Raw genomic sequence first — 14,531 nt, forward strand, 5'->3', positions numbered from 1 at the left:
CACACTATGTAGTGACACCGAATGCTACATTTCAACGCCATTTGTTTCGGAGAATGAGACAAGAAGATGGCCAGACAATTGCTCAGTACGTGACGAGACTACGCCAGCTAGCTGTTGGATACAATTACATGCCAGTGATTTGGACAACCAATTATTGGATCAAGTCGTACAGCACTGCAGATCAGATAAACTCAGAAGACGTCTACTGGAAAGAGGGAGTGAGTTGGAACTCAGCGATGCTTTAGCCATTGCTGCTGCATTAGAGGCTGTTGAAGGGCAATTTCATACCATGACCCTGAAAGACAACTCAAGCCAGCAAATTAAGAGGCTCTCACATTGCCATAACCAGCCAAGATATGCGTCGACACAGGACGTGGAGTGTTATCGATGTGAAAACCGAGGTCACTTTGGAAAAGACCCATATTGCCCGGCCAAAGGCAAAGTTTGCAGAAAGTGTGGAGGTAAGGACTACTTTGCAAAGTGCAAAAGCAAGTCCAATGCAGACCAGAAGAGGAAGAGTACAACTTCCAAAGGCAAAGTCTGGGGGAAAGGAAAGTATCCTGGAAAGAAAGATACCATTCGCCAGATAGACGGTGACGATGATGATACCCAGGAGGAACAGAATTGTTACCAATTTACATTGAATGATGTACGTCATGAGAAGGTCCCAGTGATCATTGGTGGAGTGACAGTGCAGGTCATTGAAGACTCAGGCAGTGACAGTAATGTGATTGATCAACATTTATGGGAGAAGTTGAAAAGGAAAAAGTTAATCTGTACCTCAAAGAAGTGTTCCAAGAAACTGTATCCATACACAGCAACCAAGCCATTGCAGACCATTGGATGTTTTACTGCAACTGTTGAAGCTGGAGATAAGTACACCGAAGCAGAGTTTATGGTCATAGAAGAGAGGGGAGAACCATTGCTGAGTAGAAGCACTGCGCAAGATCTGGCAATACTTCATATTGGAGCTTGTGTCAATTCAATTCAGTCATACGAGGATATGAAGCAAGAATACCCCGCAGTCTTCCAAGGAGTAGGAAAACTGAAAGGTCGACAATTGAAGCTAGCGGTAGATGAAACGGTCAAACCCAAGGCACAACCAATGCGCCGAACTCCGTTTGGACTTCGTGGGAAAGTCGAAGCCAAAATTAAAGAATTGATCGAACAAGACATTATTGAACCGGTGGAACATTCGACACAATGGGTCAGTCCCGTAGTGATTGTGCCCAAACCAAAGGGTGACGTAAGACTATGTGTTGACATGAGAATGGCCAATGAAGCAATAATTAGAGAACGACACCCTATACCAACAGTGGAGGAAATACTTCAAGAACTAACTACCAGCAAGGTATTCTCAAAAATTGATCTGAAATGGGGCTATCATCAATTAGAGCTGGATCCAGGTTGCCGAGATGTAACAACATTTGTGACTCACTGTGGATTGTATCGTTACAAGAGACTATCATTTGGAATTAATGCAGCTTCGGAGATCTACCAGTATGAAATCCATCGAGTGATTCAAGGCATTCCTGGAGTTGCCAACATTTCTGACGACATCATAGTCCATGCACCAACAAAGGAAGAGCATGACAAACGGTTGAGACGTGTACTCTCTAGACTACAGGAGGCAGGCCTTACCGTGAATGGAAACAAGTGCCAGTTCGGTGTGTCAGAAATGGACTTCATGGGACACAGACTTACACGGGAAGGACTAAACCCTGCAGAGGCAAAGGTGAAAGCTATTGAAGAGGCACGTGCACCTCAGAACGCAACAGAGGTGAGGAGTTTCCTAGGATTGGTCAATTTTGGTGCAAAGTTCATTCCTAATTTCGCTACAGTGGCAGAACCACTAAGGAAACTAACCAGGAAAGGTGTACCTTTTCATTTTGGATCTGAGCAGAAGAAAGCGTTCACAGTGCTGAAGCAAAGCCTGACAGATGCAAAAACTCTTGGATATTACGATCCGGCGGCATCAACCAAAGTCATAGCGAATGCCAGCCCGGTTGGTTTAGGAGCCGTGTTGGTCCAGATGCATGATGGAGGACCAAGAATCATTGCCTATGCCAGCAGATCGTTATCAGATGTGGAAAGAAGATACTCTCAGACAGAGAAAGAAGCACTCGGACTTGTATGGGCCTATGAGAGGTTCCATGCATATTTATACGGCATTGAATTTGAACTCATCACAGATCATAAGCCATTAGAGGTGATCTATGCACCTAGATCCAAACCATGTGCCAGAATAGAGAGATTGGTACTCAGACTACAACCCTACAAATATAAAGTAATCCATATTGCAGGGAAAACAAACATTGCAGATCCGCTGTCCAGATTGGTGAAGGATGGTGGTCCACATTCCAAGTCAGAATTGGGAACAGAAACAGAGAGCTTTGTACGCTTCGTAGCTATTCAGGCGACACCGAAAGCTGTGACTACGAAGGAGGTCGAGAGAGAATCCGAACGTGATCCAGAACTCATGGAAGTAAGAGAATGCATACAGAGTGGACAATGGGACAAGTGTACTCAGAAGGCTTACATTCCCATTAGAGACGAACTTTGTTGAATCAACAGTGTGTATTAAGAGGTTGCAGATTGGTGATACCGCAAAGATTGAGACCGAAGATCGTATCCTTAGCGCATGAAGGACACCTAGGCATTGTTGGTACCAAGCAAAACCTCAGGACCAAGATATGGTGGCCAGGTTGTGATAAAGACGCAGGGAAATTTGTTAAAACTTGTCACGGATGTCAAATCACAAGTAGGAGTAATCCGCCAGAACTGATCCGGAGTACGCAACTCCCGACAGGTCCATGGATCGACGTAGCTGTTGATTTTCTTGGACCTTTACCGACGGGTGAATCAATTATGGTAGTGATAGATTACTACAGCAGATACTATGAGTACGTGGTGTTAAAGTGCACAACCACTGAAAAAACAATTCAAGCATTAGCAGAGATATTCGCAAGATATGGATTACCTGTTACATTATACTCTGACAATGGTCCACAATTTATTTCAGAGACATTTTCCGAATACATGAGGACCACAGGTATCCACCATCTTGAAGTAACTCCGAAATGGCCGCAAGCCAACGGAGAAGTAGAGAGACAAGATCAGTCCATTGAAAAACGATTGAGGATTGCACACGCTGAAGGACAAAATTGGCGAGAAGCATTGCTATCTTATGTGGCTGTCTATCGAGCAACGCCTCATGCAACCACTGGAAAAGTCCTGCAGAAGCATTTTTTGGGAGAAAAATCCGCACAAAAATGCCAGAAATAAAGGAAATCCGAGACGACCAGGAGATGAGGGACCACGATGCTGAAAAGAAAGGTGCAGCAAAGCTGTACACAGATTCGAAATGTGGAGCCAAGTACTCAGACATCATGCCAGGAGATAATGTTCTAGTGAGGCATGAAACTGGTGGTAAGCTAGACACACCTTATTACCATCAACCCTATACTGTCGTATCCAGAAGTGGCAGTATGGTGATAGTCAAGTCTCCGACTGGAGTCCTGTATAAGAGAAATGTATCAGGTGTGAAAAGGTACCAGTCCAGAGATACATCGAGCGAAGTGGTTGAAAGGCCAATACGAGATGCTGAAACTGAGAGACCTGATGATGTTCCAGAGGCAGTTACCAGCACTCCTGATGAAGTGACTAGAGCGGCCGAAACACCCGAAGCCATGGCGAGCAGTATTTCCGACGCTGAGAGTGAACAACCGAGAAGCAACGACAATATCGCAGGCAGGCCGAAACGAAACCAGAAAGTGCCCAAACGATACGAAGACTTTGTGCCATAGTTTTGATAAGAACTTTGGGACAGTATTTAATCTTATATCATAAAGTGCATGTATGAGTGCTGTAGGAAGCAAACTTTATGTAGTTGAGTTATATTATTACCATTAATTACGATGTTTGTAGGCTTCCGAGGGATATTGGTAAGTGAAGGTAAAGTTTATTTCTGATTAAAGGAGGGATGTCATGATAATGAATATGTATGAGATGTACCGGAAGTCACGTGGTATGAGAGAGATAAGAGCACAAGCAGGAGAACAAAGGAAACTGGAAAATAAAGACACTGAGAAGTTTACCTGATAAAACTTGTGTTCGATGTTTTATTAACTTCACATTTCGGGCCACAAATGTGACAGTTCCCATCAATATAAACAACTTACCTGCCTCTATCTTCGCTATGCCTTTCATAACTTTATGTTTCTGTAAGACCCCCTCTCATTCTTCTAAATTCCAGTGAATGCAGTCCCAGATGACTCAATCTTTCCTCATTGGCTAATCCCATCATCTCTGGAATCAACTTAGTGAACGTCCTCTGCACAGCCTTTAAAGTCAAGTGATTGGTTATCTAGCAGTTCTGGCCTCCAGTGTCCTCACTGACTACCAAATCCTCTCATATTTAATGATGAATGGCGATGGACAATTAAACAGGTGACCCATAAGAATGTATCACAAGCATTAGAGCCTCTGAGATGGTGGAGCTCAGTGTATGAGTATAAAAGAAAAGCCTGAAGTATTTCAAGATTCCTTAATTGTCATGTAATAATACAGAGATGAATTTTTTTTGCCTGTCATAAGGCAGACAAAGAGTCGCCATTAGTATTTCCTAGCACCCCTTATAATAAGGGAGATGCCTTTTTTTTAAAATGATGCATTAAACGTGCCCACCCTGTCAGGTCTCCAACATTGTGACCATCATTCATCATCCCACCAACAGACTTGTTGGCTAGTCATTGCCCGTGTGCAATTTGATTGCTTTGAATGAGTGATACCTTGATTTAAGTAAAAGTCGTTCATTGGCAGAGGGGAAGCAAGCAACTCGCATATGCAGTTCCACTCTCACCCGAGGGGTGGGATCCTGGGTGATTGACAGGTCTCGTGCGTATGACGTCACGGACGCGAATCTGACGCGATGTACGTGAAAGAGACGAATATCGGCGTCCGATGAGGCGCAGCGGCCTTGGCGAGGGAGGCATGTCGAGCGATTTCTACCTTCGGTATTACGTGGGGCACAAGGGCAAGTTTGGCCATGAGTTCCTGGAGTTTGAGTTCAGGCCGGACGGTAAGGAGAACCTCGAGCTGGCGTGGTGGGACGGCCGGGCCCAGACAGGCCTGACCCGCATCCCCGCGATGGCCGCCGCCGGGAGAAGCGGGAGCTGCGTGGTCCTGCGGTCGATCGAATCGTCCCGCTGGGCGGCATCAGGTCCTCGGATAGGGGGAGGAACGGGTCCTCGGTCCCGAACCATTTGCACTGGGCAAATGTACAGCTGGACCCATGTGGTCCTCAGTTAAATCATCTACACCTACCTGTCTTGTCCTCCTATCTTGTCCTACCTTGGATCCAACCTTGTCTTGAATATATTTACTTCCACAGATTCAGCACCCTCGAGGAGAAGATTCAAGATTCACTTTTACTGTCATTGTAATAAAACTGTGTCATGCTACAAGAAATTGCTTTTGCCTACTGTAAGGCAGAACAAGTGTCTGTAGATTCGCCTCCAGTGCTTCTGCAGCCAAACCACTGGCAACCCCAGCTCTGGATCCAAACCTCTGACGTGATCAGGAGACCCTTCAGCACCCCCTCGCATCCCGGTTCAGATACCTGGTACCCCTTCAGCCAGTTTCGAGCCAGTCCACAGCCCAGGGCAAGTCTCCCGACAGCAGTCTCCAGTAGCTGTCAGCCTCCATGGGTTTCTCACTTGGAATTGCCAGCAGGCGTTGGTCTTTCAGCTGTGGAACCACTGCCTTGGTCACTGTCCCTTTGCTTCTCCTCAGGTGGGGGGATGGTCTCCCTATTTTCTGGTGCCCTGCCCCAGTCTTCCGCACCCTTAGAGTCTACAACCCCTCATGGCTGCTGCCAATCATTGGTGCCGCCATCTTGGGTGCAGTCCCAGCGGTCGTGGGATTTTATGCAAAACTATTATCGGTTCCTTTGATGGGCCATTCAAAGCTGACAGCAGTTGACTGCACGGTGGGACCCTACAGCAGCACTGTATCACTGCTCCTCGCTCCCTGCGCGTCTGAGCAGCACTGCCATTTTTGAAGTTGAATCTTGAACCTATATCCCCTAGTTCTGGTCTCCCCACCATCAATCTTATCTATGCCTTTCATAATTTTATATATTTCTATAAAATCCCCTCTCGTTCTTCTAAATTCCAGCAAGTATCGTCCCAGATGACTGAATTCCTCCTCATAGGCTAATCCCCTCATCTCTGGAATCAACCTGGTGATGATCCTCTGCACCATCCTTCCTCAAATACAGAGTCCAGAACTATATGCAGTACTCCAGATGTGGCCACACCAGTATCTTGAAGCATATGCAATACTGTAGGCTTAACAAAGCCCTATGTGATTGCAATATGATTTCATTCCTTCTGCCTTCAAGTGTTAATAAAGGATAACATATCATTTATCATCCAAATTACTGACTAAACCTGCGTTTTGCCTTTCATTGACTTGTGGAGAAACATGCAGTCTACGATTTCTGTAGTTTGCTCTTTCAAAACTAGGTTTTGGGTCTTGGGAGTTTATCAGAATTTATTGCCATGAACAAGTCATGACATCATCGTGCAAACATTCATATTATAACCATCTTAAGACGTTACTATAAAAAACAGGTAAAAATAACAGTGCACGAAAATTAAGGCAGTGTCTATGGTTCATTGATTATTCAGGATTCTGATGGCGGGGGGGGAAGAAGCTGTCCTTGTGCCGTTGAATGCTCGTCTTTAGGCTCCTGTACCTTTTCCCTGATGGTAGCAGAGTGAAGAGGTCATGGCCTGTAGAGGCTCCTTTTTTAGATGTTCTCAATGGAGTGAAGCCCTTCCATCTATAAAAACAGAATTTTTTTTCTGCCAGTTTTTAATTCTCTGGCATAATTTCTCATTTCTCCTTTGTACTTTTTGCTGGACTTGATTTTGCTTTGCCTTTTGTTTCCAATGATTTGATATTTCATTAGTGTGCTCCCTACTGTGAAAAATGCTAAGTACAGAGAACATTTTAAACGTGCAACTTTTCAAAGTGCTTTTATATCAGGAAACAGAAAACTTGAAACATTCTGCAAAGTTCACAAGGGAAATAAACCAAAAGATGCTGCAATGTCCTTCCTATCTAAACACATTTTTGATAGTGTATCCAATTAGTAGTTATTGTAAGTAGAACAAAAAAGTGGTTAATGATGTGTGGTAAATCTCAGTTTTTTTGGGGGGGTCTTACATTTGGAGTGTTGGGTGGCAATTGGATGGGTTATCCTTTTTGAAGTACTGGCATGACATTGTCTTTTTTTAATATTTAATTTTTATATTTTGGTAGCTTAGGAATGTGCTGCAGACTTCAATGTAGAGGGTTTCTATTGGTAATTGGAGAAAGGGAAGTGATTTTAAAATGTGAATTGGCATCCGAAATTTTATTTTTAATAACCTTAAGAAAAGAAACAATAATGTATTTTTTTTAAAACAGGTAAACTCCGATATGCAAACAACAGCAATTACAAAAATGATGTTATGATCAGGAAAGAGGTAAGTATATTTAAAACTATCTTTTGAGTTGGAAAAAGATCCATAATTTGTGACAGTTAACATCCTACTGAGAATACATGTAGATAGTAAAATTGTATTTTTTCTGTAAATTGAAAGCATGATTTGCAGTTTGAGTTTTGTATTTTCCTGTGACATAGCTTTTGTGGCATGTTTTACTATATTAGGCATATGTCCATAAAAGTGTGATGGAAGAATTAAAGCGAATTATTGAAGATAGTGAAATCACAAAAGAGGATGACGCTTTGTGGCCTCCACCTGACCGAGTAGGGCGACAGGTCAGTAGCTTTCTGTTTTCTCCTTAGAAAAAGACTATTTCTTGGCAACTGTTAGCACCCTCAACATAAAGTATGATGATAGATTCCAGTTTACATTGCTGAAGAATTCTTAGTCAAATTTAGTAATTAGCTTGCACTCTTGTGTTTATTTTAATGTAAATTCTTCCCATAAAAACATTAACCCACTTTGGAATAGAATTCAAATAGAAAGGCACATGACCATTTTCAATGTTTGTCCAATGTTCTTAATTATTAATTGATAATTGTGTTGTTATGATTGCACCACTGATCAATTTATTAACACCCTATATTAAATAAATACAGACCTGTGCAACCTACTGACCAAAATCTATTCATGCACACGCTGTTCCTTTTTCAGGAGTGGGGTATCCTCATATCAAACCCCACAAACTGACTGAAAGGAACCATCATTATCTTATGAGATGAATAGCCAGAATATTAAATAAAAACACTTAAAAATATTCAGCATGCTAAACGGCATCTGCTCAATGTAAACAATTAATATTCCAGGTCAGTCAGTTTAAAAGATGCTGCTGCTGTGCTAAGTATTTCCAACATTTTTTTTGTGGTTTATTTCCAGAATGTGGAGCTTCTTTCTTTTGCATGACATGTCTTAACACAGTTTAGAGCTTTTTTTTTGTAGTACAGGTACACGATCCTTTATCCGGAACCCTTGGGGGACAGTGTGTTCCAAATTTCAGATTTTTCCAGATTTCAAAAAGCCATATTTAAGCCCACCTGAATTGTGCTGCCTTATCCACCCCCACCCCCTTCCAGTTGCCCTGCTGTCTCTCCCCCACACCACCCCCCCCTTGCCCGCCCGACTTGCGCTGCCGGTCTCACACCTGTCCAACTCGTGCTGCTGGTCTCCCCCGCCCGCCTGACTCGCGCTGCCGGTCTCACACCCGCCCAACTCGCACTGCCTGTCTCCCCCCCCTCACCCGCCTGACTTGCGCCGCCAGTCTCTCGCCTACCCGACTCGCGCTTCCGCCTCTCTCCCCACTTACCAGATTTTGGAGCTTTCCAGATTTTAGATGTCCAGATAAAGGATCGTGTACCTGTAGTATGTTATCTCAGTTTGAATAATGGTTGATAATATTAGTGCAAAGGATTTTCTTTTACTAACAAGTGAACACAAAGGTTAAATACATAATAATCCATAGCACTGTGGGATATAATGAATGGTCCTACACAAATAGAAGTTTTCCTTCTGAGAGTACTATAATAAACTGTATATAAGATCCAAAACAGTGGCCCAACCTTCAAGAATCTGTGTTTGGCTCCTTTCTATTTCACCTATTCATTTTGGTTTCCGGTGACATAATGTCCGTTGTTGTGACCCTTGCCTTTACATATGCATCAGTTGCATCCAGCTTCATCTGACGTTCACTTTTTCTGAATTTCTGTTCTTTGTTGATGTTGCCTTTGGCAAAAAGATTCTTAAGAATTTCCAAATCACCAAATGGAAAACTGAAGCTATGATATTTGGCACTCCATCAATCATCATTCTTTTGGACTAAACTGCACAGTTAGTCTTTTCATGCAGATTCTTAAAATTTATGCAATTGACATCTAATTTCAACTTTATTATTATCATACACTTGTATTGATACAAGTGGACAACACAGCATTCTTCGGTCCTCAGTGTAAAAACATGCCAACACTTTGACATAATACACATACTTACAAGTGATTTCTATGCAGTACATATATAAAAATAAATAAATATTGTTAAATAAATAGAGTCTCAGAGTAAATAGAGCAATTCATGAGTCATTCAATAATCTCTCTGCCTGTGGGAAGAAACTGTTTCTCAGCCTGGTGATTCTGTCTCTGACACTTCTGTATCTCTTTCACGACAAGAGTAGCTAGAAGATGCTGTGTGTGGGGTGTTAGAGGTCCTTAACGATTTTGTGAGCCCTACGTTGATGGGTGCGGGGTTCCCAGTGGCCCTCTCTTCTGCTCTTATGGTCCTGTGGATTGACCTCTGATCCATGTGCCTTCCTTTCTGAAAAGTAAGGAAAGAGATGTGTGTCCAGAATAGGTCCCTACTTATCTAGACTTAGTGCTCTTGACTTTTTCCACAGGGTTATTGATGTGGAGGGTAGTTGTCCATAGTCCTCCTGAAGTCCACAATCATCTCCTTTGTCTTGTCCACATTGAGACTCAGGTTGTTGTTCCCGCTCCAAATCATGAGATTTTCCATCCATATTGAAGGGGAAGTTTATGGTTGGGAACATTGTAAATATGGCATCAAGCATATTTTAATGATATCAATTTTTATTGCTGATGTCAACCTAAACATTGAAGAGCAAATTGTATTCAAAAGCAATATGATAAATGACTTTCTGAATGGTTTTGCTTAATTTGCAACTGAAGTATATGCACAGAAAAAAGTATTATGAAGGTACACTCATTCATTACCAGCATCAGTGCTGAGAGTATGAACATTACATTTGGCTTTGCCGTTCCTCAAATGCAAGAGAAAATGGCATTTTTATTCACTTCCGTCCTAGGTTTTGGTCTACTTAGTCAGGATCTATCCCACTGAATTTCATTTGCATGCACCTCAAGGTTTAACTGTGCAAATTCTCATCAAACCTAAGCTACTTGAAAATTTCAATCCATCCATCCTATCGCTTCACTTCTCAAATCCATCTCACCCTTTACACTTTCTTTTGGTGACCTACATGAGCTTTCTTGCCCCCAAAACATCAAATTGAAATTCTTCCATTGAAATCTTTGTTCACCATCTTTTCAGTCATCTGTAATTCATTGTCCATTGCCCTTCACTTCAAAGGTCCTGGAACCAATGACATTCAGTTTGTTACATCATACTTGCCTTGTCATACAGCATGGTTGTCACTCATCTGGATAGTTTTCCCTCGAAAAATTTTTCTGCATTTCTCTTCATCTCTCCAATAAACAGGTTTTGCGACCTGTTTCCCCAATTTTTTGATACTTTTAAAGTTAATTTAATTTATTTAGACATACAGCATGGTTACAGGCCATTTCGGCCCACAAGTCCGTGCCATCCAATTTACACTCAATTAAACTACAGCCCTGGTACATTTTGAAGGGTGGGAGGAAACCGGAGCCACAGGGAAAACCCATGGAGACACGGGGAGAACGTACAAATGCCTTACAGACAACGCAGGATTCAAACTCCATTCCTGATTGCTGGCACTATAAAGGCATTGGTCTAACTGCTATGTCAACTGTGCTGCCCCTAAAGATGCAATATTAGTTCAAATCACTGATGGCTGGAAAGAAAATAATGTTCATGGATGTTCAAGAGATGGGGTTCTCGTTTAAAAAGGAACCTCACACAGTAGAACCAAGCAGTAGGTGAAATCAAATGCTGAGATTGTAGCAGCTCACCGGAAGCTTAATCAAACCGGCTCCAGAGGTTCCGAGTGACGTCATTTGGAACGTGCGGGATTTTGAAAAAATGCATATGACTGAGTAAATGACCTATTGAACTTCAACTCGACTATGTCTGATTATTTTCTCGTTCTTCATTTTGCACTGCAACCCAGTTGCTACAAGATTATATTAAATTGTCTATTATGAGCCGAAATATTGTTGTTGCAGACCATGCAACTTGTTAAGTTTAACTCCACAATTTATTTTCTAATAATTGACGGGGGAAAAAAAGACTGCAGTTATTTGATTAAAGTAGTGGATTGCTTGGAGGGATTGGAGCATTAAATATGATCGTATGTGACTGGAACTGAATAGGTTGAAACGTGATCACGATGCAGTCAGGAGGATCCTGAAGGATTACTTAGTGATTTTGATTCTATAATTCCAAAAACTTATCACGCCTTGGACTTTTGTATGTTAGTTGCATGTGAATAATAGGGTGGAACATGAACCAAATGGACTATCTTTAGGAATTACAGTTCTCCTATTGTGCAACCTTGTGTTTGTAAATTAACCTTTTTCATTTTTTTTTCATGACAGGAACTGGAAATTGTAATAGGAGATGAACATATTTCATTTACAACATCTAAGATTGGCTCTTTAATTGATGTAAACCAATCCAAGTAAGTAGATTTTTGATAAGGATGACTACAACAATTTCAAATATTTTGCACACATCGCTTTTATTGATTAGTTTGTCTTGTACAAGTTGGTGTCCATAACCAGTTGGGTTGCGACAGATGATTTCACCACCATTGTGCTGCAAAGTCTGCTTAAAATCCTTTTTTTTGATCATTAGCACTATTGAAAATCCCACATGTAAGACATGGTTAGACTTGTCAGAACTCCCACACAACTATTAAGTGTACTAATTACCATATTTTTATGCATATTATGTACATTATACGTGTATTTTACAAACCAGATACTTCCACCCCCCTGCGTTATATGCGTGTGTGCACTATACAAGAATATTTTTACATGTTGAAAGAATATGCACAGTTAATAATAAGCGTGGGAAAGTCATACCGGCAATTTATAGCGAGCATGGGAATATTGGCGAGCGTGGGAATAGTGGCATTGAAAGAACGTGCATAATTAATAGGAGCCACGAAAGATGCGCCAGCAAATCATAGCAAGCTTGGGAATATTAGCAAGTGTGGGCATATAATAGCGGCATCGAAAGAACGCGCACAAATAATAGCATCCGTGGGAAAGACACACCGCCAATTTATAGCGAGTGTGGGAATATCATGAGCATGAGAAACGTAATAGTGGAAATGAAGAATGGGCAGAATTTATAGCACCATGGGAAATTTTGTTCTTGGGACTATCTCTGTACTGAATCCCATGGTATTCCTATAAACAGGACATTCTGCATCTTACCAATAGCTCCTGCAAATTGCGGGACCTGGGTTGCCCTCCTGGGTCCTAGGTACGATTACTGGAGCAAAGGTGCTGGAAGCACTTTTAAAATCGCAGGGGGATGGACCCATTAAATTGCCAACCCTGTGATTTAAGGGGATCACGTCCCTGTGATGACATGGTAAGTGGCGTGTCACGCATTTACGGGAGCTATTGGCAGTCTGTCTCTCACCCACCCCCCCTCCCCACTGGCTGTCAGTCACCACCCCCATGATCAGTCAGTCACCCACCCCATCAGTTGCCAGCCTCACTATCAATCCCCACCTCCACCATCTCTCCACCCCCATGGCAGTGACCTCTCCCTCTGATCGTGGCCCCCCCCCCCCCACTTCTCTGGAAGCAACTTCACTCCCCCCCCCATCTCATCCCAATTGTGGCCTCCGTCTCCCCCCCTCTACAAGCAATCTCTTTCCCCCGTGGCCCCCCCCTCTCTTTCCTTCTGGAAGCAACCTCTCTCACCCCACGGCAGCGGGACCTCAGCCAGGGGTTTCCCTGTGACACTAGCACACAACCTTGCAGCTGGTCGGCCATTTCCCCTTTCCCCTAGATAAGTTTTATTTGGTTCCGTGACCACATCTGAGGTAGGTCAGGAACTCTGTTGGGTGCTGAACGGGTTGACCCAGTTGGACCCTTTCAAATCGCCATGTAACTGGGTAGCTAACTGTGCAAATTGTCTCGTTAACCCCATTTTACATGGCAATTCAAGAGGGCCTAATGTTAATTGTCCAGACCCATCCCTGAGGGAGGAGATAAACAGATCACATGCCTCTGATTTGAGAACATTAAGAATTAAAATCTTGCTTAACACTTGAAGCCTTTCTTCGATCTATTTAATTGATTCCTCTCCAAAGCTTGTTAATGTGTTGTAATAGGATCTCAGAAAAGTGTTTAGCATTTCAGAATGAGTTGATGTTTTGGGCGGGAAGAGGATAGTATAAACAACTGATCATTGAGACTGTGTGCTTTGCCTTTGTACAGAATATTAATTAGGTAGAAATCTAGCTGGTTTGTTTTTTAAGTTTTTCTCTTTGCAATGCATTTTTCTAAATGAAACAAAATGTATTTACTTTTAGGGATCCGGAGGGACTGAGAGTATTCTACTACCTGGTCCAGGACTTGAAATGTCTAGTTTTCAGTCTTATTGGGTTGCACTTCAAGATAAAGCCCATCTGAGAGTTTGATGTTCACACAAGGATGATGCAATGAAGTGGGTGGTGGGAGAAAATGGGATAATAGTTGGCTTGGGGTGCGTTTTTGTTACAACAGCTTTGTCTAACTTGGATCGTGGATTTGGTAATTTTTTTTATGCAAATATGAAACAATTCCATCTTTATAAAATATTTCTTTTTATATTAAAATAAAATTGATCTCATTTGTTTTTTTTTGCTGCTCGAAGTTCACTATTAAAAGATTTATTGTAAACAGTATCGCCATTTTATAATTAAATCCCTGAAAGGTATGATGATACCTCCTTGACAGGTAAGCCAACCTTTTTTTGTCCAGAGCATTATCCAGAAAGTAAATACCTGTTTTGTGGTATTTAACATCTTCTTCCAAACACAGAGTTGAATATTTTTCATGGTTAGAGGTCAGCAAGTAGCCAAATTTAGGGCATTTAACTACATACAATTAGATAGTTATTTGTATATTTTGAGAAAGCTCCTTATTGAAAGTGTTTGTGACCAATTACTGGGACTGTTTTACCTTGATGGCAACATCAGAGCAACAACAGGCCACGTCAGCAGAAAGATTGTGATCCCAGTAGTGATTGATTGATTGATTGATGTTTGCCAAAATTATGGGAATGATTAAAAACCCTCTCATTTTA

At 42.1% G+C, this 14,531-nt stretch overlaps 1 protein-coding gene across 1 annotated transcript; it reads left to right on the forward strand.

Annotated features, from left to right (window-relative positions):
* The first annotated feature begins 4,835 nt into the window (after window positions 1-4,835).
* magoh (mago homolog, exon junction complex subunit) lies at window positions 4,836-14,531 on the forward strand. Its single transcript, XM_069938464.1, has 5 exons — window positions 4,836-5,080; window positions 7,477-7,535; window positions 7,721-7,831; window positions 11,819-11,901; window positions 13,777-14,531. The coding sequence occupies exons 1-5, from the start codon at window positions 4,963-4,965 to the stop codon at window positions 13,874-13,876; spliced, it is 471 nt and encodes a 156-aa protein (XP_069794565.1). The 5' UTR covers window positions 4,836-4,962; the 3' UTR covers window positions 13,877-14,531.

The sequence above is a fragment of the Narcine bancroftii genome, chromosome 5 (assembly GCF_036971445.1).
Source record: "Narcine bancroftii isolate sNarBan1 chromosome 5, sNarBan1.hap1, whole genome shotgun sequence".
Classification (NCBI taxonomy): Eukaryota; Metazoa; Chordata; class Chondrichthyes; order Torpediniformes; family Narcinidae; genus Narcine; species Narcine bancroftii.

Excerpts from the sequence above, each read along its gene's own strand:
- magoh (XM_069938464.1), top strand. The coding sequence starts at position 4,963 with ATGAGGCGCAGCGGCCTTGGCGAGGGAGGCATGTCGAGCGATTTCTAC. Across the intron at positions 5,081-7,476 it reads GTTTGAGTTCAGGCCGGACG|GTAAACTCCGATATGCAAAC; the intron begins GTAAGGAGAACC and ends TTTTTAAAACAG. Across the intron at positions 7,832-11,818 it reads CTGACCGAGTAGGGCGACAG|GAACTGGAAATTGTAATAGG; the intron begins GTCAGTAGCTTT and ends TTTTCATGACAG.